A 25389-nucleotide genomic window follows, 5' to 3' on the forward strand; every position below is an offset into this window, starting at 1 on the left:
GGTTGTTGGGCATGTACACACACACGCATGTCCACAGCAAGAATGGGAAAGTTCTTGGGAAGGCAGTTTAATGGGTAGGGGCTTGCTGTGCAAGCACAAGGACCTCAATAGAGATTCCTTAAACCCATGTGAAACTGGACACAACAGTCTCTATTTTCATCTCAGAGTTCCTGTGGCAAGTCAGGCGGTGAATAAGGGGAATCCATGAAAGCTCATGGGCCAGGTACCCTGTGGTACAGCAGCAAAAAAAAACCTCAAAAAGACCCTACTTAAACAAGGCAGAAGTGTGGACCTGTGCCGATGTCCATCTGTGTGCCACAGCACACATATACCCATGCCCACATATCACACACATTAAACAAGAAAGGAAATTTCAAAAATATATGGTCAACTAGTCACAGTCTGTGAGTGGCACCAGGGATGCCTCAGCCTGCATATAGTCATGCTACAAACTTAGAAGTGGGGCTCTGCCTAGGGAATCCCAAGGGAGCTGGGCATATCCCAGGCTTAGATCAGCGCTCTCTGCCCAAAAAAGGCAGATTTCCCAAGAAGTCTGATATGATTCAGACTAAAAAGAAAACATATTTGTGACATTCAGAATCCCAAGACTTCTTCTAATAACTGTTCAACAAGGCAGGGGCAAACACACTCCACCGACGCTGTGAGCATGGCTTTCTGCATCACTACATTATGACAGCATCACAAAGCACACTTGGCAAACCTCGCTGGTGCCAATACCTTCACTATCCTTATTTAATCCTCACAGTTCCTGGGACTTGGCACTGGGACCAGTCCTATCCTCTAGTGAGAGCAGAGGACCAGAAAAGTAAGTAACTTCCCCACTAACACCCCAAGGCAAAAAAGCAGAAGCATGAAGATGGGACAAGACTGAGTCTGAGCTTTTCAGGACACAGACACCTCAGTTCTTCCTGGACTGCCCCAGGAGATCAAAGCAGGCCCAAATTAGCAAGTCAGGCTTCTTACCTCTTTCCTCTGTGGGCCCTGGAAGATCTTTACCAGTTGGTCCTGCTGGAGCACTGAGTCCAGATAGCCTCTTCTCTGCAAAGGGCTTTCGAGAACCCTCCAGCAAACTTGTGGGCTCATTAAAGAAGTCCTGTGTCGAGCTGGAGTCTGACAGGGCCACAGCGGTGCTGTCCTGGCTTCGGTCTGAAGGAGGGAGGAAAAGGGAGGACCATGAACTAACAACACCTCTGGCACAGAGGGGTCTACCAGGGCTAGGCTCCCAATGGCCCAGAACCATCCTGTAAGAGGTCCCCTCAGTGTACCATCCTAACTCTGCTAAGTACAACCCACCCTAGAGGCCCCAAGTCACTCAGAAAAGGCACCAATCTCTATGGACAACCTTCCCCAGTTTCTACAAACAGTGGTCTGGCAAACTCAACTGGCTCTTGTGGAAAAGCCCATGTGCACTGTCTACTGTGAAAATCCCTATGACGGCAGATTCGAAGCTACCAGTGTGCTGCTGGGAGTTGTGGTGCTAAGAACAGATGGTACAGTCACCGTCATTAGAAGAGAAATGGTAACGGCAACGAATCAGCAAAACTTTTTAGGCAGCTGTATGTTCTAGAATGAAAAGTCTAGACTCCTTTAAGGACACAAAGGCAGGTTGTACTCGCTCCCTGGATCTTCTCAAGTCTCTACAGGTACTCTAGGAGAAACACTAGAAGCAGAGCTGGCAGAAAGCTTGACAATGTCTGGGAATAAAGGTCTAGGGAGGAGGTGCAGGCTGTACTATAAAAGATGGGAGGCGTATCTGGACCCTTCTCCTCTAAAGGACAAAAGCCCCAGCTTTGACAGGTGGCAAACCTTGCTGCCTCCAGGACACAGGGGAAGGGAAAAGGAAGACTTAGATGTAAGAAAAAGCAAGAAACCCAACACTAGGAAGAGACAGGGTCACTAAGAAAGCTGTACCCCTGAGATGCGGGACACAGAGCCTTCCTAAGTCTGAGGCTAAACCAACAGAAGAAAGCCACTTTTGTCTCTGCCCCAGGCCAGCCAGCAAGCAACAGAGCTGTCTCTACTGCAGAAGAGAGGAGCAGGCAGGCAGAGCCTGCAGAGGCCTAAAGTGGAAGAAAGTCAGAAAGCTGAGCAAAGTCCAATTGAGAGAGAATATGGAGCTGGTAGCACACTGAAGGTAATCGTAGCAACAAATTGCAACCCAGCTCAAAGGCCAGAGGTAGAACACGTAAATCTATTCCAGAAATAAATGTATTGATTTCAGATAGTTTCTTTGATTCTACACATGATATCTGGTATCCACTATAAAATTATAAGACAGATACACATGCATTAATAAACAAAACTCATACTGTAAAGAGACAAAACAATAGAACTAGAATCGGAGATGATCACGGACTATTTAAAACAGCAACAGTTAATGTGCTGCGTAGCATGACTAGGATGGGAAGGCTGTGATGGAAAGCCTGCACACTACCCATGAACAGATGGTGAATTTCAGAAATGAGCTGGAATTTAAGAGTCAAATGCAGCTTCTAGAAATAAAAAACAGTAACAGAGATGAGGTGTTTTTTGTCGGGCTTTCCAGCAGACTTGACATAGTGGGATGAAGGAAGGATCAAAACTTGAAACTAGAGGACTGAGAAGACAACTCAGAGGTTCAGAGCACTGGCTGCTCTTATAGTGGACCCGAGTTTCATTCCCAACACACCACAGAGGCTTACAACCGCCAGTTCCAGGGGATCTAGCAGCTCCTCTGGTCTCTGTGGGCAGGAGGCACTCATATTGTGCATATATATGCATATATATAAATATATACATAATACATACATATTTGTGCAAACACAATACTCATATACACAGAAAAAATAAAACTTAATACCACAAACTAGTTAAGTATAAACAGTCCAATGGGGGACGGTGGATAAGCAGCACAGAGCACCTGAATGATCTAATCCATTAACCAGAGCACAAAAACAAGAAAAGCAAGACAGGAGAAAACACTGTAACAGACAATGACCAGAGCACTTGCCTAGCATATGCAAAACCCTGGGTTTGATCCCAGCATGGAAAAATTAAACACATAGATTAAGACTTTCCAAAAATAAAGACATCGAGTCCCCAAGAATCTCAGAGAACAATAAGCAGGGCAAGGCCCCTCTACACTTGATGGAGGGGTCACACACGAGCAGACTCAGACTGCTGAAACCCAAGACAGAGAATCTTACAGAGTTCAGCAAAACACACCACAGAGACAAAGAAGAATGACAAGGGCTGGAGGGACACTCAGAGGTTAAGAGCACTTGTTGCTATTGCAGAGGACCTAGACTTGGTTCCCAGCAAGCACATGGTGTTTCACAACAACCCCTAACTCTAGGGCCAAGGAATCTCCCAAAGGCATCAGATAGAACACTCATACACATTAAATAAATAAATCTTTTTAAAAAGTGAAGAAGCCATGCATGGTAGCACACATCTGGGAGGCAGAAGCAGGCAGATCTCTATGAGTTTGAGGCCAGCCTAGTCTACAGAGTTAGTTCCAGGACAGCCAGGGCAACACAGAGAAACCCTGTCTAGAAAAACCAAAAAATAAAAAGTAAAAATAAATAAGATAAATAAAACCCTAAATAAGGTGAAGAAGAAGAAGAAGAAGAAGAAGAAGAAGAAGAAGAAGAAGAAGAAGAAGAAACAAACAAACTACAAACTTCCGATCAGAAAGCATGTCTCAGATAATATCTTTGGTGCACCCATTCTGTGGAGGAGGGGCAAGATCAATTCTTTAATCAGTAAAAATAACTTCCTAAAAGGCAAGCGTTAACGAAGGTATTTCTCAGATAAGCAAACTCTGAGTAAAATCATTATCAGCAAATAGGAGTCATATGTTTAGATAGAATGAACAAGAAGCCAAACAGAAAGCTAGACCCGTATAACGGAATTAAGCACGCTAGAAAATGGCTAGTGTGGTGTCACGCACCTGTGGAGCCAGCACTGATGAGTAGGAGACAAGACTGTGCCAAAGAACTAAACTGAAGTGACAGCCATGGCATGGAGCCTTGCAGAGTACGTGAGAGTAAACGAGTAAAACAGCACAAGGCCAACACTGCCTTCAAGTAGGACAGCATCTTTCGAAGGCTGGTGGTGACGGACTGATAGTCCGTTAGGCGTAAGGCACTAACTACAATTGTATAATACACGAGCAGAAGTCAATAGTTTGTATATCTGAAGGTGAGGGGCGAACAAGTACCTGCCCTCTCATCATGGCTGAGGTCAGTTTCACAAGGGCTTCTGCGGACAGGGGCAGAGGCAGACAGTGCCCGTGGCCCTTCCATTCTTCCTTCGGAACCTTAGAAATCAAATACAGGTGACTATATTAGCGCCTATCAGGCAATCCTGAAGACCTGTGCGAGCCATTAGGTGGGCAAATCATGAACACGATGGAACCGTTTCCACAGAGTAGCAAGCCTGGACTCAGGAAGGGCAGACCGTCAGTGCTGAAATCCCACTCTTTCGTGTCCTCGCATAGAAATGTGCACTTTGGTTTCCCTTCATGTAAAACTAAGGAGCGTGCTCACTTCCTACAACTGTCATCATAACTACATAGCTTATTAACCACCAAGTGCCTGAAGCAGTGCCTGGCACACAGTAAAGATGTCCGTTTAATTATCCATACCGAACTGTTTCAGAGCCTAGGTGTGATTTATCAGGAATGTCTCAACGGATCATCAGCAGTTTCATTCTGGACGGAGTTCACTGAGCCGCACAGCAGTGGGGACAGGTGCACATCCTTAACCGGGGTCCAAACACTGGCCTCCAGCAGAGACAGGCAGAGGAGCACTGAAAATTAGCTCTAGCCTCAACCACCTGCTCCATCGCTCTGGCCTTGGGCAGCACAGCAGACCGTTGTCCAGTCCACTGCCAGGGAAGTGGCAGGTCATACGTTTCCACTGGCCAGACACAGTAAGAACAGAGGCTCTGGGCCGTGGTCAAGACCCAGGCTGAAGTGGGGAGCTGACTAGATCTGCTGCCTCATACTGACAGAGAGCTCTTCCCTCACGCCCATTCCTTCCAGGGGCTTCATAAGCACTGAATAAGGGTAAAGGCCAGGCCTGCTATACTCAGAAGAAATTCCAAACCCGAGTTTCCACTATACAGGAGTCATTTCTCCCTTTGTCTAAGTCAGACATCCCATCTGCTATCTCTGTAGAAAGAGAATGACAAATGGAGACCCTGATGTCTCCAGTATCAAATAAAAAAGTTATTATTGGGGTGGGGTATGTGTGTGCCTGTGTGCACGTGCGTATATGGAGGAGGGTCACAGCATCTATATGGAGGTCAGAGGACGGTTTGTGGAACCAGGTATCTTCTTCTGTCTTTATGTGGGCTCCAGGGATGGGACTCAGGTCACCAGGCTTGCTTAGTAAGTGCCTTTACCTGATAAGCCATCTTGCTAGTCCCTGTTGAAGAACTTTGAACGTAGGATCTCAGGCCCACATTCTAATCTCAGATCTGCTCCTGATACTCTGCACACAAAGGGTTGAATAACTGCTCTCTTAAGGCCCCCATTTCATGTTTTTACCACAAGTTTTAGTTTCCTAACTCCTGACCATGGGATCTCCTCCACAGGGTCTATTTCCTGACACACACTAATGACAGCACAGTGATCTATCCCACCCAAAGAAGTCACTCTGGCCTGGACAGGGAGCATGGATAGCTTGGGCAACGCCAGAGAGGTCTCAATGCCTCCAGAAGAAGGCAGGCCTTGTACTTGCTGCTAAGGTCTCCATGAAAGCCAGGCCAGGGCTGCCCAGCTCATCTCAGGTACCAGTAAACACCCTGAATTCACAGCTGACTGAGAAGTGCATCCAACACTGAGCTTCAGGAAGCAAGCCTCGCCAGGATGATCTCACCCCCTGGCAGACTGCCCCATCAGTTCACTGGCTCTCAAGCTGTTAGGCTCTGGGCCTGAAGGAATTGCCAGTTTGGTGGAATCCCAGCTGTGATCATTACAAAAACAGGGCAGACTTAAGCAAACGGGTATTTACTCCTAATGAGCTAATGCTCCCTCAACACTTCAACACGAGGGGACCACAAATCAAGACTACAACAGAAATGGGGTGGGCAAGAACAGATGACAGGATGGAGCCTGTGCTCCACTGGAAAGCAACACCCAACTGAGAACACTCTCTTAAGCCTCTTGGAGTAACAGACAGCCAACAGCAGCCACAGGAGAGGGACCAAGGAGGGACAGGCCTATGGACGCACTTTCCCTGGCCCTTCCCCACACCTCTCACGTGGATGAGAACCTCTAAGAGCTGGCAGAGCCCAGGCTGCCATTGGTCCTGAGGATGCAGTGGGAGCGCCAGGTCTCTCCTCAGAGATGAGCACAGCTAATGGAAGCAGAGTCCTGTGGTAACAACTACAGGTCACAGCGCTTGGCAGAGGCAGTATGTGTGTGTGTGTGTGTGTGTGTGTGTGTGTGTGTGTGTGTGTGTTAAAGGTTCTGCACAACAGACATGGCAGAACTGGGAAGTTGGGTTGAAGGGGGTGCTGGCAAGGCTGCTGCCTACTCATGGGATTCTGGGGACTTACTTGGATTAGAAAGAGAAGACAACAAGAAGACAGCCAGCAGTATCTCTGCCTGGCATGCACAAAGTCCAAAGCTCAATTCCCAGCATCACAGAAACCAGATGTGGTGGAGCACACCTGTATTTCCAACACTCACTAGGAGAGGTAGAGGTCATCCTTGGCTACACATCAAGTTTGAGTCCAACCTGGATTACACGAGACTATCTTCAAAAAACAAAGCAATACAAAAACTTGAAAAAATGAAAGAGGGTAAGTTATTTTCTCCCTCATACTTCTTTCAAGACTAAAAACTGTTAAGATTTACTTTTGTACTTTGAGATATCATCTTACACCTGTCAGAATGGCTAAAATCAAAAACACCAATGATAGCCTTTACTGGAGAGGTTGTGGAGGAAGGGGTACCCTCATCCATTGCTGGTGGGAATGCAAACTTGTGCAACCACTTTGGAAATCAGTGTTTCCGTTTCTCAGGAAATTAGGGATCAACCTACCCCTGGACCCAGCAATACCACTCTTGGGAATATACCCAAGAGATGCCCTATCATATGACAAAAGTATTTGTTCAACTATGTTCATAGCAGTATTATTTGTAATAGCCAGAACCTGGAAACAACCTAGATACCCCTCAATGGAAGAATGGATGAAGAAAGTGTGGAATATCTACACACTAGAGTACTACGCTGCGGTAAAAAACAATGACTTCTCGAATTTTGCATGCAAATGGATGGAAATAGAAAACACTATCCTGAGTGAGGTAACCCAGACCCAAAAAGATGAACATGGGATGTACTCACTCATATTGGTTTCTAGCCATAAATAAAGGTCACGGAGTCTATGATTGGTGATCCTAAAGAAGCTAAATAAGAAGGTGAACCCAAAGAAAAACATATAGTTATCCTCCTGGCTATGGGAAGTAGACAAAATTGCCGGGGAAAAAATTGGGATCTTGGGGGTGGGGTGGGATGGGGTTAAGGGGAGATGGGGAGAGAAAAGTGAGAAGGGAAGGATGGGGGGAACTTGGGGAAACAGGATGATTGGGATAAAGGAAGGTTGGATAGGGGAGCAGGGAAGCACAAATCTTAGTTAAGGGAGCCACCTTAGGGTTGGCAAGAGACTTGAACCTAGAGTGGCTCCCAGGAGCCCAAGGTGATGTCCCCAGTTAGTTCCTTGGGCAGCTGAGGATAGGGAACCTGAAATGACCCTATCCTATAGCAATACTGACGAATATCTTGCATATCACCATAGAACCTTCATCTGGTGATGGATGGAGATAGAGACAGAGACCCACAATGGAGCACCGGACTGAGCTCCCAAGGTCCCAATGAGGAGCAGAAGGAGGGAGAACATGAGCAAGGAAGTCAGTACCACGAGGGGTGCACCCACCCACTGAGACAGTGGGGTTGATCTATTGGGAGCTCACCAAGGCCAGCTGGACTGTGACTGAAAAAGCATGGGATAAAACCGGACTCTCTGAACATGGCGAACAATGAGGGCTGATGAGAAGCCAAGGACAATGGCACGGGGTTTTGATCCTACTTCATGTTCTGGCTTTGTGGGAGCCTAGCCAGTTTGGATGTTCACCTTCCTAGACATGGACGGAGGGGGGAGGACCTTGGACTTTCCACAGGGCAGGGAACCCTGACTGCTCTTTGGACTGGAGAGGGAGGGGGAGAAGGGTGGGAGGAGGGGGAGGGAAAATGGGAGGCTGGGAGGAGGCGGAAACTTTTTTTTTCTTTTTCTCAATAAAAAATTAAAAAAAAAAGATTTACTTTTGTTATTCTTAATTATGTTTAGGTGAGTATCTGTATGTGGGTATGTACGCCTGGGTACAGAAGATCTCAGAGCCAGAATGGTGTTTAATCCCCTAAAGCTGGAGCTATAGGAGCCATGAGCCACATGACATGGGCGCTGAGAACCAAAATGGGTCCTCTTGAAGAGAAACGAGTGCTCTTAACCACTGAGTTATCTTCTCCGGCGCCAAGATTAAAATCTTTAAATTACATGTCTTTCTCTTTATTGTGTATATGTGAACACGCATGCACACGTCTGACATGTGTACACGGAGGTCAGAGAGGTTCCAGGTTCTCTCCTTCTACCACGTAGGTCCTCAGGCTTAGCAAATGGCAAATGTGTCTTTTCCTGCTGAGCCAGCCACCTTGCTGCACATCTATCCCTCTTCTTTTTCTTCCTTCGAGAAAAGAATCTTATTACATAATCTATGATGCCCTGGAACTTGGGATCCTCCTACTTCAGGCTCCTGATTTCTGGGGTTGCAGGCAGGCGTTACCATACCCAGGTAAGGTGAATTTCTTCAAACAAGAGACACTAATGGGATGCAAAGGTCAGGATTCCGTTTCTCCCAGCTCCTGCTCCCTGGTGAGTATGAAATGGTAGGTGGTTTACAATAATCCTGATTATAAACTCCAAGGCGACACTCAAGGTTCCACATCAAGAACCCAACTGTTCAGAAGGAAGCCAAGTTTCCCTTCCTTTAGAGCACAGGGTAAAGACAATGAAAAGCTCTTACAGTGTGGCTCCGGGCCTGGTGTGGCACTGCACGCCTATAACTCCAATACTTGGAAGCTGAGGCAGAATCTCTGTGACTCAAGACCCGTCTAAACTACCTGTCAGGATCCAATCTAAAAATAAACAAATAGGTTGCTTTAGCAGGGCATGCATACAGGGCCTCCCATCTCCTCTCCTAGGGAGTCACATCTTCTTGGGCTCAGTTAACTGAGGACCTTGGGAAGGCAAACACAAAGACTAAGAACTGAGAATGAAGAGATTACTTAGCAGTTAGGAACACTGGCTGCTCTTCTAGAGGATCTGGGTTTGATTCCCACATGGAAGCTCACAACTGTCTGTAACTCCAGTCCCAGAGGATCCAACGTCCTTTTCTGACCTCCCTGGGCACCAGGCACATGCACTGTACATAGACATAAATTCAGGCAAAATAATCATATACATACAAGCAGATAAAAAAAAATCAGTCAAACTTACCATCTGGCTGGGTAACACGAATGGGACCTCTAAGGACCACACACACACCCCGGTTCTGCCCCGAGTCTCAGAAGCTGGGGCGTATTTTTCTGAAGAAGCTGCTTGGTGGCCAACAGGAAAGAAGAATGGCACCAGCAAGTAGGTTGCGGGCTGGTCCTGAACATTTTTGAATGTTCTTTTCTTCACAGTAACAAATAGTTGGGGCAAGATTAGAAATACCTGATTCTCTTAGTCACACAAAGGCAAGGAGCCACTCCCAGCCCGCTCTCTCTGAATCCTGAGGGGAAGTACAGCTGCCAGTCACCTGCTGAGGAAGCCCTGGCACCCTCTACCTCCAGGGCAGGATCCAAAGGAATGAGAGCCCACTACAAAGAAGGAAAGGGGTGGGCTTGGTGACAGAGAGGCAGCCTGTCCTGTCTGCTGTAAAAGGGAGCTCTGTGTTGAGTCTTTCTTCACCCAGGTTTAACTATGCTCAACATCACAGGATGCCCCAGACAGACAGAGATTTTATGAGATGTACGCTTCCAGAATCTCCTTCAATGTGTTTGTGCCACTTGTTCCTGCAGTTAAGACTTACAACAGCTCCTGTTTATTCCCTCAGTTTAGGCCAATGGGCATGCAGAAAGACATGTGACCATTCCATCAGACTGCAGTGGCACTGAGCAGTGAACCTAAAGAGATTAGAATGCCTGCCAAACAGAGAACAAGTTTCTAAAAACCATGAGCTCAAGTAGAATCAACATTCTGAGAAATTTTCAAAGAGGAAACCCATAACTTTGCTAGCCAGCTGCCAGGAAACAATGGGTCCATCAGGAATAAGGCTGGCCACGGGAAACAGGTGTCCACAGCAGGCTGAGGAGATACACCAACAAGAGACACCAGAAACACAGACACCCTGAGAGAAAAGCAAGCAGCGGTGGGAGCAGGCTACACTCCCACCCTTTCCCCCAGTTTCAATGGAGCAATGCCAGACACTTTAAGCTCCACCTCACTCAGACAGTGGTGCTGGGAGTCTGATATTCATAGGGAAAAGAAAATGTTTTTTTCTGTCTCTCCCACTCTAAATCTCAGGTCAGGAGAAACACTGGCCAGAAAGAATTCAACAGGTTTCCTGCACTCCTAAGGCTAGTAAGCATCACGCTCTGAACTCAACAGGCAAGAAAAGAGGACACCACGACAGCTGGCAGCTCATGGCTAGTTAGTGAGTTTCCCAGGTGGCGCAGCCATATCTGATGAGAATACCAAAAGCGATAAAGCCAGAACAGCTGCATGACAAAGATCCAGCAAACCCGAGCCACATGATTGTCACCGTGACTCTTTCACTTTTGGTTTTGATCTCCACAAATTGCATTCTTAAGGGGCTTTTAATATTTGTACAACTTAGGGATATTGAATTAATAGGAAATTTCTTATGAATCATTTATGCCTTCTCCCAGGAATACTGAATACTGTTTCTAAGCTTTCCCGGAAAAGTTCTGAACATATTACTCCCCCCACGCCCCCCCTCCACTTTTAGGGAGATAATCTTATCTACTTGAAGGTCTTCTTTATGCCCTGGAGGTTGTGACACACATAGAGAAGCCAGAGGTCTAGTTATGAGGCTCTGAGATATTCTTGGAACATCTGCTCCATACTTGCTTGGGAACAAGATAATCAGAACAAAGTTCAGGCTTCTTCCTATCATATGCCCAGCAATTGCATGGCATATACAGCAGCAAAGTTAGACAGCTGGAGTTACCTCTGCCCCACACGGGGACTTATACTGATGAGCAAAGAAGGGTGTGGAAAGATGATAGAAGAATGAGGGGTCAGGACCTCCCTTTCTTAGAAAAGTTAACTTGTACAGAGCCACTATGATGTCATATGACCAAGGAATAGAAGAATACTAGGGTTACAAGTAAATACTAGGGTATACAAATAAATTCTATAAAGATATAAAACAAAAACCATTGTATTATGCCAGAAATTAAATACTAACTGCAGCAACTTAGGCCTGACCACTAAGAGTTAACAATATACTGCTAGGGACATGGCAGTCTGCCAGGGCTGGCTTGAAGATTTTCTTTCTTTCTAGCATTCTTGAAACCGGAAGAGCTGCCTAGCAGTTGGGTTATGGGGTTGATGAGTAAAACTGATTGCAAAAGATAACTCTGTTTTGTCATGGTTTATCGTTGATGACTAAAAGATATAAAAAAGAAAGTAAAACATGAGTCCAACAACAAAAAAGACATGATCTATGTTTTGGAACAACACAACTCTATCCCTGCTTACTGAACTCTGTACAAATAAACAAATTACTCTATCTGCTAATCAGCCCGGCTGCAAGATTCTTCAATAACCAATGGCCTGACTCAATCCTTCCTCGCTGACTCCTTACCCCCTTTCTGGGGTGGCCCCCAGCACCCAGGAAGGCTCTTCCAATAAGACAAGGAGGATCTGCTTGTCTGGAGCTGAGTCTCCGTGGCCCTGTCACTCTGCTGACTGCAGAAAAGAGTCCCACCTCTTGGAACCCAGCTGCTTGCCCAAGTTCTTTCCCCACAACATCCCTTTTGCCCACCCTGTCCACCCAGCAACCAGACACTGCAGGGCTCTTTAACCCACATTGTCTTTGTCCCCTCAAATCTTCCTCAGTGCCTTGTAGCCTTATAGTTATCCCAATCCACAAACCCCAGAGAACAAACACTGTCTCAAGGCACCACCTAGGGACATGCGGGTCCAACCACAGCAGGGCTCAGGGCACTCTCATCTTAACTTTCCCCACAGTGCCCTCTTCCATGCCTAGCACACAGCAGGAGCTGTTGAACTGCCATCATCAGCAATGGCCTGAAAGAGGTTCTTAGAAAGGTGAAGAATAAGAGAGGGGAGCAGAAAGGAAGTAACTGGCTCTGTCCCCAATGACATGAGCTCCCTGGACTCTCTTGCATTTTGGTCAGGTCCGTTTTCAGGAATATGGAGCTCCCACAAAACCCGACCTACCCTTCTCCCTAGGAAGGCAGGGTGAAGATCAGGCCCAGGAGTGACCCAAGAGTCATTTGTAAACCCAGGGCCCTTAGTAGTCAGGGCACTGTGAACTACACACACAAGGAGCCAAAACTGCAGTTTTCTATTTGTTCTCATAAAGGGAATTCGGTCTCTTAAGGGTCTGTTGCCTTTTCGTTGTTGGTTTAAAAAGAATGAACAAAGCAATGAGAATACAGGCAGGCCTGAACTACCTGCCAGGCAGGGAGACAGGAGAACTGCGGGAGAGAGGCTACCAGTGCCTCTGGATCAGGCCAGAACTGGGGAAATGGGCAGTTGGCAGAAGCCAAGCACATCAAACACACATTCTCAAAATCACAGGACTGGCAAACATGAAGGTGCTCCTGGTCACAGGAGAAGCAGGGAGCCGGACTGAAGGCTGAGCATGCGGTCTGCACTGTTCCCTGAAGCGAGCCGTGACAGGTGCAAGCAGAAAGACAAAGCCTGGAGAACAGAGTGTGGGCAGGGTTAGGGGCAGCACGGGCAATATTGGTGGGGGCAGTGTGGGGTGAACGTGAGGATGAAAACAACCAGCACACGACAGTGACAGAATGGTGGGTGAGGATGGATGGCTGTGAGGAGGGCATGGTACCCATCCTCCCTGGGAAGCCCCACCCACAGACACCAGTTCCCAAGAACCCTGTTCTTGTCCCCTCTGCAGACCATATATAGACCATATAGACCATAAATTGTGGCTAAATTTGGCCTTGTGCCCCTAACTAAGCCAGGCCTCTGGGCCATGCACTCTCCCCTCAGTGCTGATCTTGGTCTGCCCCACTCCTTAGCTGTGTGACGACTGACTTGAGCCTAATTTCTCTGGGCTGTTCTGTGCATCTGGCAGTGTTGCCAGAAGACCTAGATGGATCTGGACACACACTGGTTAAGAATCTCAGACCATCCACAGGGGAAGCCCTCTGACTTCTGAGGCCCTTCCTGGCTTTGACACTCTCAAGTGACACAGAGCGTGATAGGCAACAGCAAGGCTCTTCATCCAATAGATACTTCTACTGACATATCCTGAAAGTCAATTAAGCCAGGTCAAATGAAGGCCAAAGTCATTTAGGAACAGTCCTGCTCCATCATCCTTCACTGGGGCACCTCCAACAAGAACAAAACACAGAAATACAATCTGTACAGTCAGCCTCACAAGCCTGGAAGAGACTTTGACCATATTCTCTCTCAACTCTGCCCCAACAAGCAGAAAGCCCTGCCTGCTCTCAGCTTGATTTTCTTTTAGGGAAACAAGGCCACTGTCAAGCCTGATGGTGGCTGTGAAGATGGAGACATGCCACCACCCTGCAGGCACCTGCCTGAAGCCTGGCACTGAGAGCATGTAAGTGCTATGTGGAGATGCCTAACTGCTCATGCATGCCCACATGTGCAGACACCTAGTACGTGGGGCAAAACAAGATTCTACTCAACTATTCCCTTCTGCCATTTGACATGTGCACACAGCGACCACCGGGAGCCCCCTAAAGGTTATAATGTACTTCTCATGTCATTTCCCTAGAGAGGAAGTCTCAATATGAAGTATATGGGCCAATTCCAGGAGATACACATAAGGAAGCTAGTTGAGATGGGAAAACAGCTGTATCAGCTGGACACTCCATCTCTCCCTCTCTGTTTCAGTCTTCTCAATCTAGGGTATCCTTGTGACTTTGCTAAGAAGAGCTGCGCGTGATGGCCAGCTACGGTGGCCTCAGGGGGCAGTCCTAAAGCTTTTGCCAAGTGTGATAGACTGCAAGAAGTGTCTACCTCCAGTGCAGGCAACACAAGGGTGCAAGTCAGACAGTTCAGACAGTGAAGCTGGGTCTTAGGAAGGAGCTACTATCAAATGGCATGCTAGTCATATCCACCTGATGATTCATTTGGCACTGCCTACACCTCTTTTGAGGCCACACTCCAGCTAGAAAGTTGGGGTAGAAACCAAGACTGATGATATGCCCCAGGACCTGGGCTTCTCACTCTATGAGGTACTTCCCAGTTCATGTACCTGCTTCACTGGTCATCTGAAGAACTGCATCTAGGAAGAGGCCAGGCTGTGAAATATTTTTAATACCCTTGAGGCAAACCAAAAAAGGCCCATGTCTAAGAAAGCTAAGCTTGTAATCAAGGGAGCTAGGCTGGAATTCAGAGGTCTGATTCCAGGGCCTAGACTGCCCTTGCCCCTCCATTTGACCTCTAACAACTCCCTAGTCAAAGTGACACTGGGCTAGAAGCACCCAGCACCCTAGCTGCACTGGGAGGGTGACTGACTCCATAGGAAGTAATAATACCCCTGTCCTCGGTCAGATCATGAGACAGGAGTAGTGGTGGGTAGTGTGGCTTCAAGCTACCAACAAATAAATGCCTTGGCTTGCTTGCTGCTGCCTAAGGTCTAGACCTTTCCCTAGAAACCGAGAAACTGATGAAAAGGTCACTACAACATCTGAAGAGCACAGCTATTTTAGGGTTCTAATTACTTTCCTGTTATAGACATTTCTTTAGGGATGCAGAGGGTGAAGAGGCTGGGGGTTCTAAAGGCAAATTTCTCTATACAGTGGGGCTGGACAAAAATGGGGTGTGGGAACACAGTGGCTTCAGTTAGCAGGAATAATTTTGAAACCACTGAAAGTATATCCAAACTTATTTATTCTGCAAACTTCCAGAACAAATAGTTAGGTTAGCACCATAACCATGCCATGCCCGGTACCCAGTTCCTGAACTCTGCAGTAGCCCCCAATAGCTCTATGGTCGCACATGTGCCCACATGGGTTATAAGACCTTATGTGCCAAGTGATGACATGGGTTCCTCAAAGCATGATCAATCCTGTGGGCTGATAGCTGAGCCCATGGCACCTGCAATCTGAGCTGGTGGGGGTGGGCCTACAGAGCTGGTACAGGTCCTCCCTAGCCCGGAAGCACATGACAGGGTCACAGCACAAACCACTGAAAAAGGTGGTCCTTTCTCCTGAGAACGTTGGCAGGGTAGCGGAATCCCCACCAGAAGTATCTAGCAGAGACTCACAGAGCAAGGGTCTACTTCTGTGTTTTCTCAGTATCTTCAAGAGTCAGGGATTGGAACAGTGTGGTTCTCCCAATTAACTGGAATTAACTAAGAAGGGCAAGAGGCTCTTAGGTAGGGAGATCTGCTGAGCTGGAGACTGGATGACCTAGGTGTCAACTCCTCTCATTTCTGCTCTGGAGAGCTATAAACATAGGGACTTATCAAAGACAACCCAGTGGGAGGTGATGGAGACACAGCACACACACAGGTTCTCAGGCTCTTTACAACACACATGCTGTAGGCCTAAACCAAACCTACGAGGGATGCTCAAGTACACTGTCCTTCCAAGAAGTTACCAAAACACCAGTCCCAGAGGAGAGGAATGAGAAACCCTAGCCACTGTGCCATCCTTCCCTGGAGCTTTTCTGAAACTGATTTCAGTGCACTGAGCTCTCCAGGAATCTGTATACCAGGCAGGCTACAACAGGCTGCTGGAGCCAAGGCAGAGAGGGTCCTGCCCCCTCAGCTCTCTGCTGGACCTCAAAGTGAGAGCTACCATGGCATCCAGAGTCCACCCTTCCCTTTCCCTAAGAACCACCTGACATGGGAAGAGCCCTGGTGCCAATCCTACCCACTCAGGAGGGTCCCATCACCATCCTGGAAGGCAGAGCAAGGCCTGTTTGCCCACAGCCGGATGAAATGAGTGACATGGGAGTGAGGGTGCCTTCGGCATTATCACCTCTCTAATGCCCACTTTCATGACCGTCTAAGTCCATCAATTTGCTGATCCCAAGTACTCGGTCACCAGCTTGTTACTACACAGGTGAGAACATGGAAAGATTAAGCTATAGGCCAGCATGCAAGCCTCCTGATGTTAGTAAGGGATGTGACTGAATAGTCGCCACCTGCCTCATCCCACATGGGACAGCCTTACAAACGTCCTACTTGATCCATCAGCATCTGGAATGCCCAGGAGGGACAGATTTAGAGTTAGTTATGGCCCACCTACAACCACCAAAGGACAGTCGGCTGTAGGCCACATAGAGCTGACAGTGCAAAGAATCACTCCAGGCAGTCTACAGGGTCTTCCAAATGTCATTCAAAGAAGATGTTGGCATCGCCATTTTGCAGGTAGGAAAACATAAGCTCAAAGTAAGCTGCCCCAGCCAGACCTGCTCCTCCCTGGCCTCCCAAGTGGGCGAGTGGCAGATGGCGACTCTGAGCATGTCTTGGAAGCACAAGAAGCACCGTGAATCCATGAGGTAAATGAACAGCCGCAACATTGCCCGTGTCACTCCAGACCCAGCACCCCCCTCAACAAAACAAAGCGACAAATGAAGTCGCTCAAGCACCCTCCCCACAATTGGTGTGCCACCATGGGCACAGTAGGGAGAACAGGCACTATACCGTCCGGCGTCGCCTGCTGATGGGGTTTTTTACATTTGACGTAATCGTGGTCAATCGGAGTGGCTGTGTAAGGTGGGGATGTCAGACCTGGGCCAGAGGAGGAGGGGAGGGAGGCTCCAGGGCCCGGCAGTGTCCCAGCTGAAGAGTGGGAGTCCTCATCCACCAGGCAGGCCTTCTCCCTGTGGGACAGAGGCACATATCAAAGTCTACACTATGATGAAATAAACACTCTACTATGGGCCAGCACCGTTCCCAGGGGCTGCTGCTGTGAGTTGGGGTCAGAGAAAGCAGGCCACTTCACCATGGAGCCTGGCACTTGGTAAGGGTTCTTCAGAGAACAAGCAGGAAGTCAGTGTCAGGGAGGGCATGCTTACACTCCTGTCCAGTCAGCACTTGAAATGACAAGGGATACAAGTTTCCCTTTTCTGAATTCTAACCCACAAAAGCAAGCAACCCACACTGAGGAGGCTCCTTCACAAGCAGCTGCGCCTTGCTTTTTTTGTTTGTTTGTTTGTTTTAAATTAAAGGAACCTGGAGGAGACTTCAGTGGTAGAACACTTGCCTAGCATGCACAAGGCCCTGGTCTCAATCCTTTAGTACCACAAAAGCAAAATAATCCTGCAATTGTATGTGAGCAAATAACTGTGTAAAAATATGCAGAAAACTATTAAGAGAAATTAAACTAATGGCCAGTTCTGGTGACAAGAGGAGACCTGTCACATTTCAGTCTATGCACGTGTGTCTGATTTCCTGGGACTACAATGTATTCACATACTGCCTCTCTATTTTTTTTTTTTTGGACAGAATTACAATCAATGAAAATTTCATTGTACCCTGGAAACCTTTTATGACTAGAAAACACCAGTCAATAACTTTTGAGCACACTGTGCCAACCTAAGTGACCTACCCCCAGGTGCTCATCTCTCCCACAGAAGAAACACTGCTTGTGCAGGGTTGTGCACTGTTGGCTGGAGGCGCAGATCATGTGACTACCTATAGCCATGAACAGAGAGTTCTTAGGGTCAGGCCTGGGAACAGGTTTCTCAGCTGCATAATCCTCAGCCAGGTGGAGTCTCGGAGATGGCATGCTTGTGTTGAATGGAGCAGTGGGGTAAAACATCACAGTAAAAGGTGTCTGGCCCCAAGACAACTTGTGTCAGGGAATGAGTGAGGAGACTGTGCCAGGCTCCTGCTTCCTGGCTCTCTCAGCACTGAGGCCAGAGAATAGGCCATACACTGAGCCTCAGAGGTCACCTAGCTGGAGTAAGAGGAAAAAGTCAAACTTAGCCTGTGACTAGGTTCTGCACAGAACAAAGCTTTGTTCCACTGGAAGGGGAGCAGGGCTGGCTTCTCCCCAGGATTCACCCTTGTTAGTACCACAGAGATTCAACAGAAATAGCTTGGCCCCGCAATCAGACTCTGAGTCCCAGTTTATCCAGAAGTCCTCCTCTGAGGGCTTCACTACAGAAGATGAGCCCCTGCAAGCCAGTACTCACTTTTCGGAAGCTTTGGGTGTATTCTTCTCCTCGCCCCTGGCAAAAGGTCCTTCTGCTGCCTCCTTCATAAAGCTGACCAGGACCTCCGCAGCAACCCCAGAATCAGGTTTGCCCAGGAGCTTCAGGATGGAAGCATGGAGCCGGAAGTACACCTAGAACAATACCTCAGGTATAATAAGCAGCCTTCTCCAACCTAAGGCCTGTTCCACAGGTGAAGCAGCTATATTGTAAACAGGCTGCTGCTGTCCCGAGAGACAAGCCACTACATGTTGCCTTATTAGCTTTTAACACCCTGTCCCCGGACCTTGCACAAATAAGCCCTGAAAATGAAAAAGGATACTGTCAACATTCTAACTTAAACGTGTACCCAGTAATCCAAGCACATGGTGATGGGGTAATGATAGTAGCAGCCAGTGGGCACTGCCTCAAGATCTGATGTAGCTCAGGCTAGCCTAAATCTTGCTATGTAGCTGCTGGTGGTGTAGCTGGAACTCTTGATCCCTGTCTCAACTTCCCAAGTGCAATATTTTTGTGTGTGTGATTACAAAACTGGCAAATATTAAAAGGAGGCTCTTAGACTGGCCAGAGAACCAAAGTGCTCACCGGTGTCATTCTCTGGAGTAAGCCAATGCCTTGGTCAGAACTGTAAGATGTCTACAATTCCACCTTTAAACCTCAGGCCCTGGAAACACTCCTAAGAGCTCTGACACAAGATGAGGGACGCGTACTTCCTCACACTATCCCGACAAAGTCCGTGAAGAGGCTGTTTAGGTAAGCAAATGCTTTGAGCAGCTGAAAGGCATGGCACAGGCAGGAGAGCTTTCCATCCCTTCTAGTACACCTTGTCTTATGAAAATAGGAGCTGCAAAAGCATAGGGCAGTGCTCCTACCTACACAGGGATAGGAAGGAACACCTAGACCTTCAAGGACATAGCTAGATTTTTAGTACAGATTATGGGGTGAGGATATGAGGGTCTCTGCGGACTTTCGTGTTTTATATTCTTGAGAATTTTATGACTCTCTTAAAAAAAAACAAATGAATACATATAGATTTTATAATCAGGGAAAGCAAAAACAAAACAAAAATCAAACAACAACAACAAAAACCCTGTGCCCACAGAAGCAGGAAAACAAGAAACAGGGTCTGCCTAAATCCTAGGATGTTCACTGGCCATGTGGGACTCGCAGGGTCAGCACTTGCAGCCTCTGGAAGGGTAAAGCTATCATGGTCAGGACCTTGGGAAGCTCTGAGTCCTGAGCTGAGAAAAGCATTACTGGGTTTCCACTGGTGTTCTTTGCTTCCTCACCTCTAATAAGGGTTTGCTAGGCTCCTGGTACTTCTAGGAACAATAAACAGTGTGAGCCTTCATCAACAGTATTCAAGAAATCATAAAAGTGAATCCTGGCAATAGAGCACTGCTCTAGTCTTGAGCAGCAGTGGACAAACACAACACAACACAATGTCCTGTGATCAAAGCAGCCTGCTTTTATCCTGGTTAGCCCAAGCACAGGCAGAGGCCTCACTTGGCCTGAGGTGTCTATCTGATCCTAGGGACAAGAGTGACCACCGTTTTCCTCCTGCCACACAACAGGTCTGAATGACTCTGCAGCTATGGATGTTGCACTGTAGGGTCAGTGTGAGAATGTGTAGGCTGTGAGTAAGGCTGTTTCCTCTGAGAAGTGAAAACAAAATGCCATCCTCTCCAAAAGGATGGCAAGCACTCTTAGGGAAAGAGAGACCAGGCTGCTTGAATGTAATTGAACATGAAGATGCTGAGCACAGAGATGTTACCAGTGGGGTTGCAAGGGAGTCACTGGGACTGTGAGCTCCATCCCCTGGGAGAAAGAGTGAGCAGACCCTCCTGCCCTACCTTCCTACCCTGGATCTGCCATGTTACCTCCAGGGCTTCCATGGCCAGCTCAGGCGGGTTGTGGTAGTGGATCTTCTTAGGGTAACGGGCAGCCTCCTCGTGCAAGTAGTGGCCAGCCTGCCGGTAGTGCAGCAGGTACACAGTTGGTGGTTGCTGCTGCTTCTCGGCCACCTTGCCCAGCATGTAGTGAATGAGCCATTCCTCCTCATCGCCATCGCCCTCACAGTGGGCTGCAGATGTGAAACAGTGTTTGGCTGTCTCCAGCATGCTGTCGCGCCGATCCTCCATCTATAACAAGATCACAAGCCTACAGACTGGCCTTAGGTGCAATGCCTGCACCTGCCCAGGGATCATGGTTTTCTTGGTCGAAGCCAGCTCACTTGTTCATAGAATTATGGTCCTTTCAGGAAACCTGAGACCCAGCACTGCTGTCACCATTTCACAGCTGTAGACAAGGAGATGTGGAACTTGGGAGTTCCTTAAAAGCATGCCAGGTCCAGAACTGGACTTAAGATTCAGGTCATTGCTCATCAACTCAAAGGTTCTTTCTTTTAGCTTCTTCCTGTAGCACCTAACAGTAAAGTTTGTGAAGTTCCTATTGACCTCTTTCTAGGTTCCCTATTACAGCCTGCATGGCTATGGTAAAGACTGGCACCCATCATCCATCAGCATAAGGAGGAAGAAGGCTGATGTGACTATGTCTCATCGGTCTTTAAAAAATCAGGTATCCTTTACAGAATGAAGCCCCAACTTCAGGGAGTGAGCGCCTTGCTCCACCCTCTCAGTGGGGCAGGCATGCAGCCCTTGCCCCGCAGCCCTGGAGAGAACCGCACCTAGTACCCAATCACAGCATTGGAAACCCAGTCACAGCATTGGAAACAGTGTGAACCTCTGGAGTAAAACAGCTTCCTGCTTCTCCTCTTTGCCCTTTCATTCTGAACCTGTAAAGGCAGATTCCTGAGCTCCATATGAGACACCCTGACTTGAGCTTTGGCGGAGCCTCTAGCCAACCTTTCACAAAGTCTGTGACAAGTCACGACAGAGGGTCAATTTGTTAGAGGCCTTCCAACTTAGTTGCTTTTTCTACTTCTTGGCAGCTGCCAAGCACACATGTTCCTTTATTTCAGAGCTTCCAGGCTGGGGACAGAGTGGAGAATGCTGTGTTTTGGGCATCCTAGGTCTCTGGTCCCTCTTCACTGTGCCCTGGCTTGATGGCAGGGAGGCTGTAGCTTCTTCCCAGCTCACCTCAGGGACCAGAGCAGGGAGGGTACACAAGCACTGGTGTTCAGCAAGGGAGCTTCTGGGGTCACAAGCACATGCTCTATCTCACATGGCACACCTGCCCTACTTATGTTTGCTCGACAGAGGCTTAACTTTCACGAACATTCTATAGCAATAGCTGACTTTGGGGGCTGTGTGCTACCCAGATGCTCTGCAAGACATTTTCTAAAAAGAAACTGGCCATCTAGAAACTACAAACGCATTCCTGAATGAATAAAAAGAATCACAGCACAGGGCCAAGCATGGCACAGGGATTCTATCACATTCAGGGCCTCTGAAATGGGCCCTAAAGCAAATATGTCTAAGGAAAAGGCAGCTGCTTAAATGTAGTTCTGTTTGAACTGCTTAACAGCTGTGTGGCATTGTCAATGTCCCTGTTTTTGTTAATTCAGCAGGTGCAACATCCCACGGGAAGAAAAGGGACAGTCACCAAGCGTGTGTGTCTAGAAGCTCTGCCACTAGACTTCATTCTAGTGCCATCCTCGGAACAGATTGGATACCCTTCCTCATGGCACTTCAGTCTTGTGCTGGGCTTAGGGAATGGCTGAGGCAGGCATCATGACTGACCTCTCCAATGCTGCCTGAGAGAACGAATGGCCATCTTTATATGTAGCCTGAAGCACAGAGAGAACATTAAGTCACTCCCCACAAGTCACTTGGTTAGGAAGTTCTGGTCCCCAGTTCTTTCTCCTGCCCTAGAAATGACATCACAGGGAATGTTTCCACTTCCCTCATCACCTCTGGCAAGTCTGCAGGTGAAAACTAAAGAGTCCAGGAGCTCAGATACATCAAGCATGTTCAAGCCCATTTCTCAGACACGGTAAGTCTGGACATAGCTCAAGCAACCAGGGGACTGCATCCTAGGAAGCTGCCTCCTCTGAGGTGGAAAGAGTCCAGGGAACACAGGACAGTCATGCAGGGCAGTACATGCCCCAGATAAGGAGGCCAAACCTATCCCTTCCCTCAGGGCTCCTGCATCCCTGGGCGTTCTAGCCCCTCTGGCAGTCCTGATACTTAAGGGAGGCAGAAGGCCTGAGAGCAGTTTCAGGATCTGAGCTGCCTGGGATAACAGGGGCCATCAGGCAAACACCATGGTCATCTAGAAGCTGTGAACTTGGGTAGAAGAGAACCAGACCAGGGGAAAAGGTGGGGGGATGTCAAGTCCACCTGTGGGAGTTGTACAAAAAGTGCAGAGAGGTTCCTCCTGATTCTCAGAATGTATATTTCCTGGAAAGTGTTAAGTGTGAAATTTCACCAAGATCAGTACAAGGAAATTAGGGGAGGGACACCTTACCTCACTATGTGTCCTTGCAGGATAATTGTGTTCCTAATGTTACAAGGCCACCCATGGAGTCAAGTTCTATAGCAGCAGGTGGAGGGGGATCAGAGGCCATTGAAACACAAACAAATGCCGTAAGTTGTTTCTGTACTGTCAGCTAAGGGACTCTACTACACTCAGGATCTCTGTGAGTTCGAGACCAGCCTGGTCTACAGAGCGAGTTCCAGGACAGGCTCCAAAGCCACAGAGAAACCCTGTCTCGAAAAAAAAAAAAAAGTAACCTGAGAAGGACTCAACAGTACAAGCGGAGGAGAAAGGGAAGCCACACACTGCATTTAATAGAACAGTATGTAGGCTGAAAGAAAAAATCAAACAGGCAAATCCTCCTAGATTCTCCTATACACACTTCATGTGTGTAAAAAAGGTTTTGTTTCCTTTTGAAGTCTAGAAAGACACAAATTGAATAAAAGTGTCTTAAAGAAGGTGATGCTTAGTTGAGAGCCATGCAGCACTTCCCCACTGTATTCTTGTCAGGGCTCAGCCCTGTGGAGCTGTGATATCTGCCGCCTGTTAGCAGTGCACTGGAACCTACTATGTGTCTATGCCTCTAAGGCCACTGCTCTCACATATCCGCCACCGGTGTCAAGTCTATCCCTCTGATGTCACATACAAACCATTGGAGAAAAAAATTAAGAAAATAATAAAGGAAAACATAATAACCACACAGGAGCTTACAAAAAGCACAGCTGTCTGAGAGTTCCCGTGTGTCCTTTTAACAAGCGTCACACCCATGCAAGAGACCAGTCACATATGGGAGTCACTATTCTCACTCATCCGTAGAGTTCACACAATCTGGACACTGAAGGAAGGAAAACTTTGGGACCAAATTGCTGAGAGTCTAGAACCCAGAGGCCAACTCCTGAACTGAGGGACTGTAGTGTCCCAGCACAGAGGAGGAAGGTGACATCATTGTGGGAGACCTCAAACAACAGCAGCAGTAAAGCCTAGTGTTGTGCTCCCAGCCTGCCACACTCCTGAGCTTTTGTGCACAAGGATTGAGAACTAACACAGTTGGCCACTGCCTGTAAAGAGAAAACTCCCGAAAGGCACAATGAATTCAAACTCCCAGGGAAAGGGAGGCAGCTCCCAAATAAGTCTACAAAAGCAGCTTTCTAAATTTATGAGGCAGAGGTGAAAGGTGTGTGTCACATGATCATATAACTGATAGAAAGTTGAGCTCTCCAAGAGTCACGTTCTCGGCATTGTCAAGGTTCTAGTTACATAGATTCAGGAGACATTTCACTATTAATTTTTTCATAGAGCCCAATGACATCTTTTATCCACTACTTATTACAGTAACTCAGTCCTCATTAGCAGATGGACTTCATGACTTCCCCGGGGCTGAGGTCCTCAAACAGTGGCCTTGTATTCACTGTAGACTGTTAGGGCCACCTCTAGTGGTGAAATGTACTGCTGCATCTTCACCAGGCTTTCCAATATCATCTGAAGAGTTCAAAGGCTCTGAGAGCCCGTGTCTTACTCTGCAAGGTCTTGAAGGCAGTAGGGGCCTTGGCACAAAGTCAGTCCACCCACAAGGAGACAGCGCTTTCAGAGGACTGCAGTGGCATCTACCAAGGGTCTCCTCAGCCCTCCAGCAGTGTCACAGCACTGTTAGCATCATCTTGCCCGGGTTTTAATCACAGACAATCAGTGCAAAACCTGAGACCAAGTACTGCCTGATTGGTCAGCGCCTTCAACACCTTGCTCTGCTCTGCGACCTTTTTGAGCTGCGACACCTTGTTGTCCTGCCGTCTCACTTTGCTAGCGTGAGGGTAACTCTGTGGCAGTGTGCGTTCAGCAGGCATAGGACCTGGGTCTGACCCACAGCACCCTTCACCCCTCCCTAAACAAACCCTAAACATGTCAGTATGACTCCTCCATTTCCATCTGAAGGGACGACCGTGCTCTTGCTGAGCAGTGACTGCAGGTCAGGTCCTGGATCTTGCACTAGAGACGACACACACCAAGAAACTGAAAACCCTAATGCCAGGTAAGGATTTTACCATGGCCCCAAAAGTCCTTTGGAGCAAAAAGGGAAGAATGTCTACTTCAGATGTCCAACATCTCCTCTCTACCACTCAACTACACTCAAGCTGACAGAGTAGTTTACCTCTGAAATTCCTGCCAATGGACTAGGGTGTAATGGATTAATAAAAATTGCTGCGGATCCCCAAGTAGCTGCAGTGGCAGAAACACTGCAGGTTCCTGGAGTGGCGACAGGCAGTAGGTCATGGGGTGTCAGGCAGGGACCATGCTGCAGCGAGGCCCATGGCAGTGGCAGGTGAGGGACAGATGGATAGGCATGCCATGCAGAGTGAGGATATTTATTTAGTGGTTATGGAAGGGAGGGGAGAAGGGGGGAAGAGCAGAGTGGGAAGGAGGGAGAGAGGGAGAGAGAGAAAGCGAAAAGAGAAAGAGTGAGAGAGA

At 47.8% G+C, this 25389-nt stretch overlaps 1 protein-coding gene across 1 annotated transcript in view; it reads right to left on the minus strand.

Annotated features, from left to right (window-relative positions):
* Positions 1 to 984: 984 nt before the first annotated feature.
* LOC121445694 (calcineurin-binding protein cabin-1) overlaps positions 985 to 25389 on the minus strand; it is a gene marked incomplete at its 3' end in the record, with an annotated part of 67984 nt that continues 43579 nt past the window's right edge. The window contains exons 24-28 of the mRNA XM_041647842.1: positions 20370 to 20630; positions 18472 to 18623; positions 16976 to 17154; positions 4223 to 4321; positions 985 to 1167 (exon numbers count right to left, since the gene is read on the minus strand). Of these exons, the coding sequence (XP_041503776.1) occupies positions 985 to 1167; positions 4223 to 4321; positions 16976 to 17154; positions 18472 to 18623; positions 20370 to 20630 (874 nt within the window). The remainder of the gene's footprint in view (positions 1168 to 4222; positions 4322 to 16975; positions 17155 to 18471; positions 18624 to 20369; positions 20631 to 25389) is intronic.

The sequence above is a fragment of the Microtus oregoni genome, unplaced genomic scaffold (genome assembly GCF_018167655.1).
Source record: "Microtus oregoni isolate MIOR12 unplaced genomic scaffold, Mior012 000296F_ref0000097, whole genome shotgun sequence".
NCBI classification, from domain to species: domain Eukaryota; kingdom Metazoa; phylum Chordata; class Mammalia; order Rodentia; family Cricetidae; genus Microtus; species Microtus oregoni.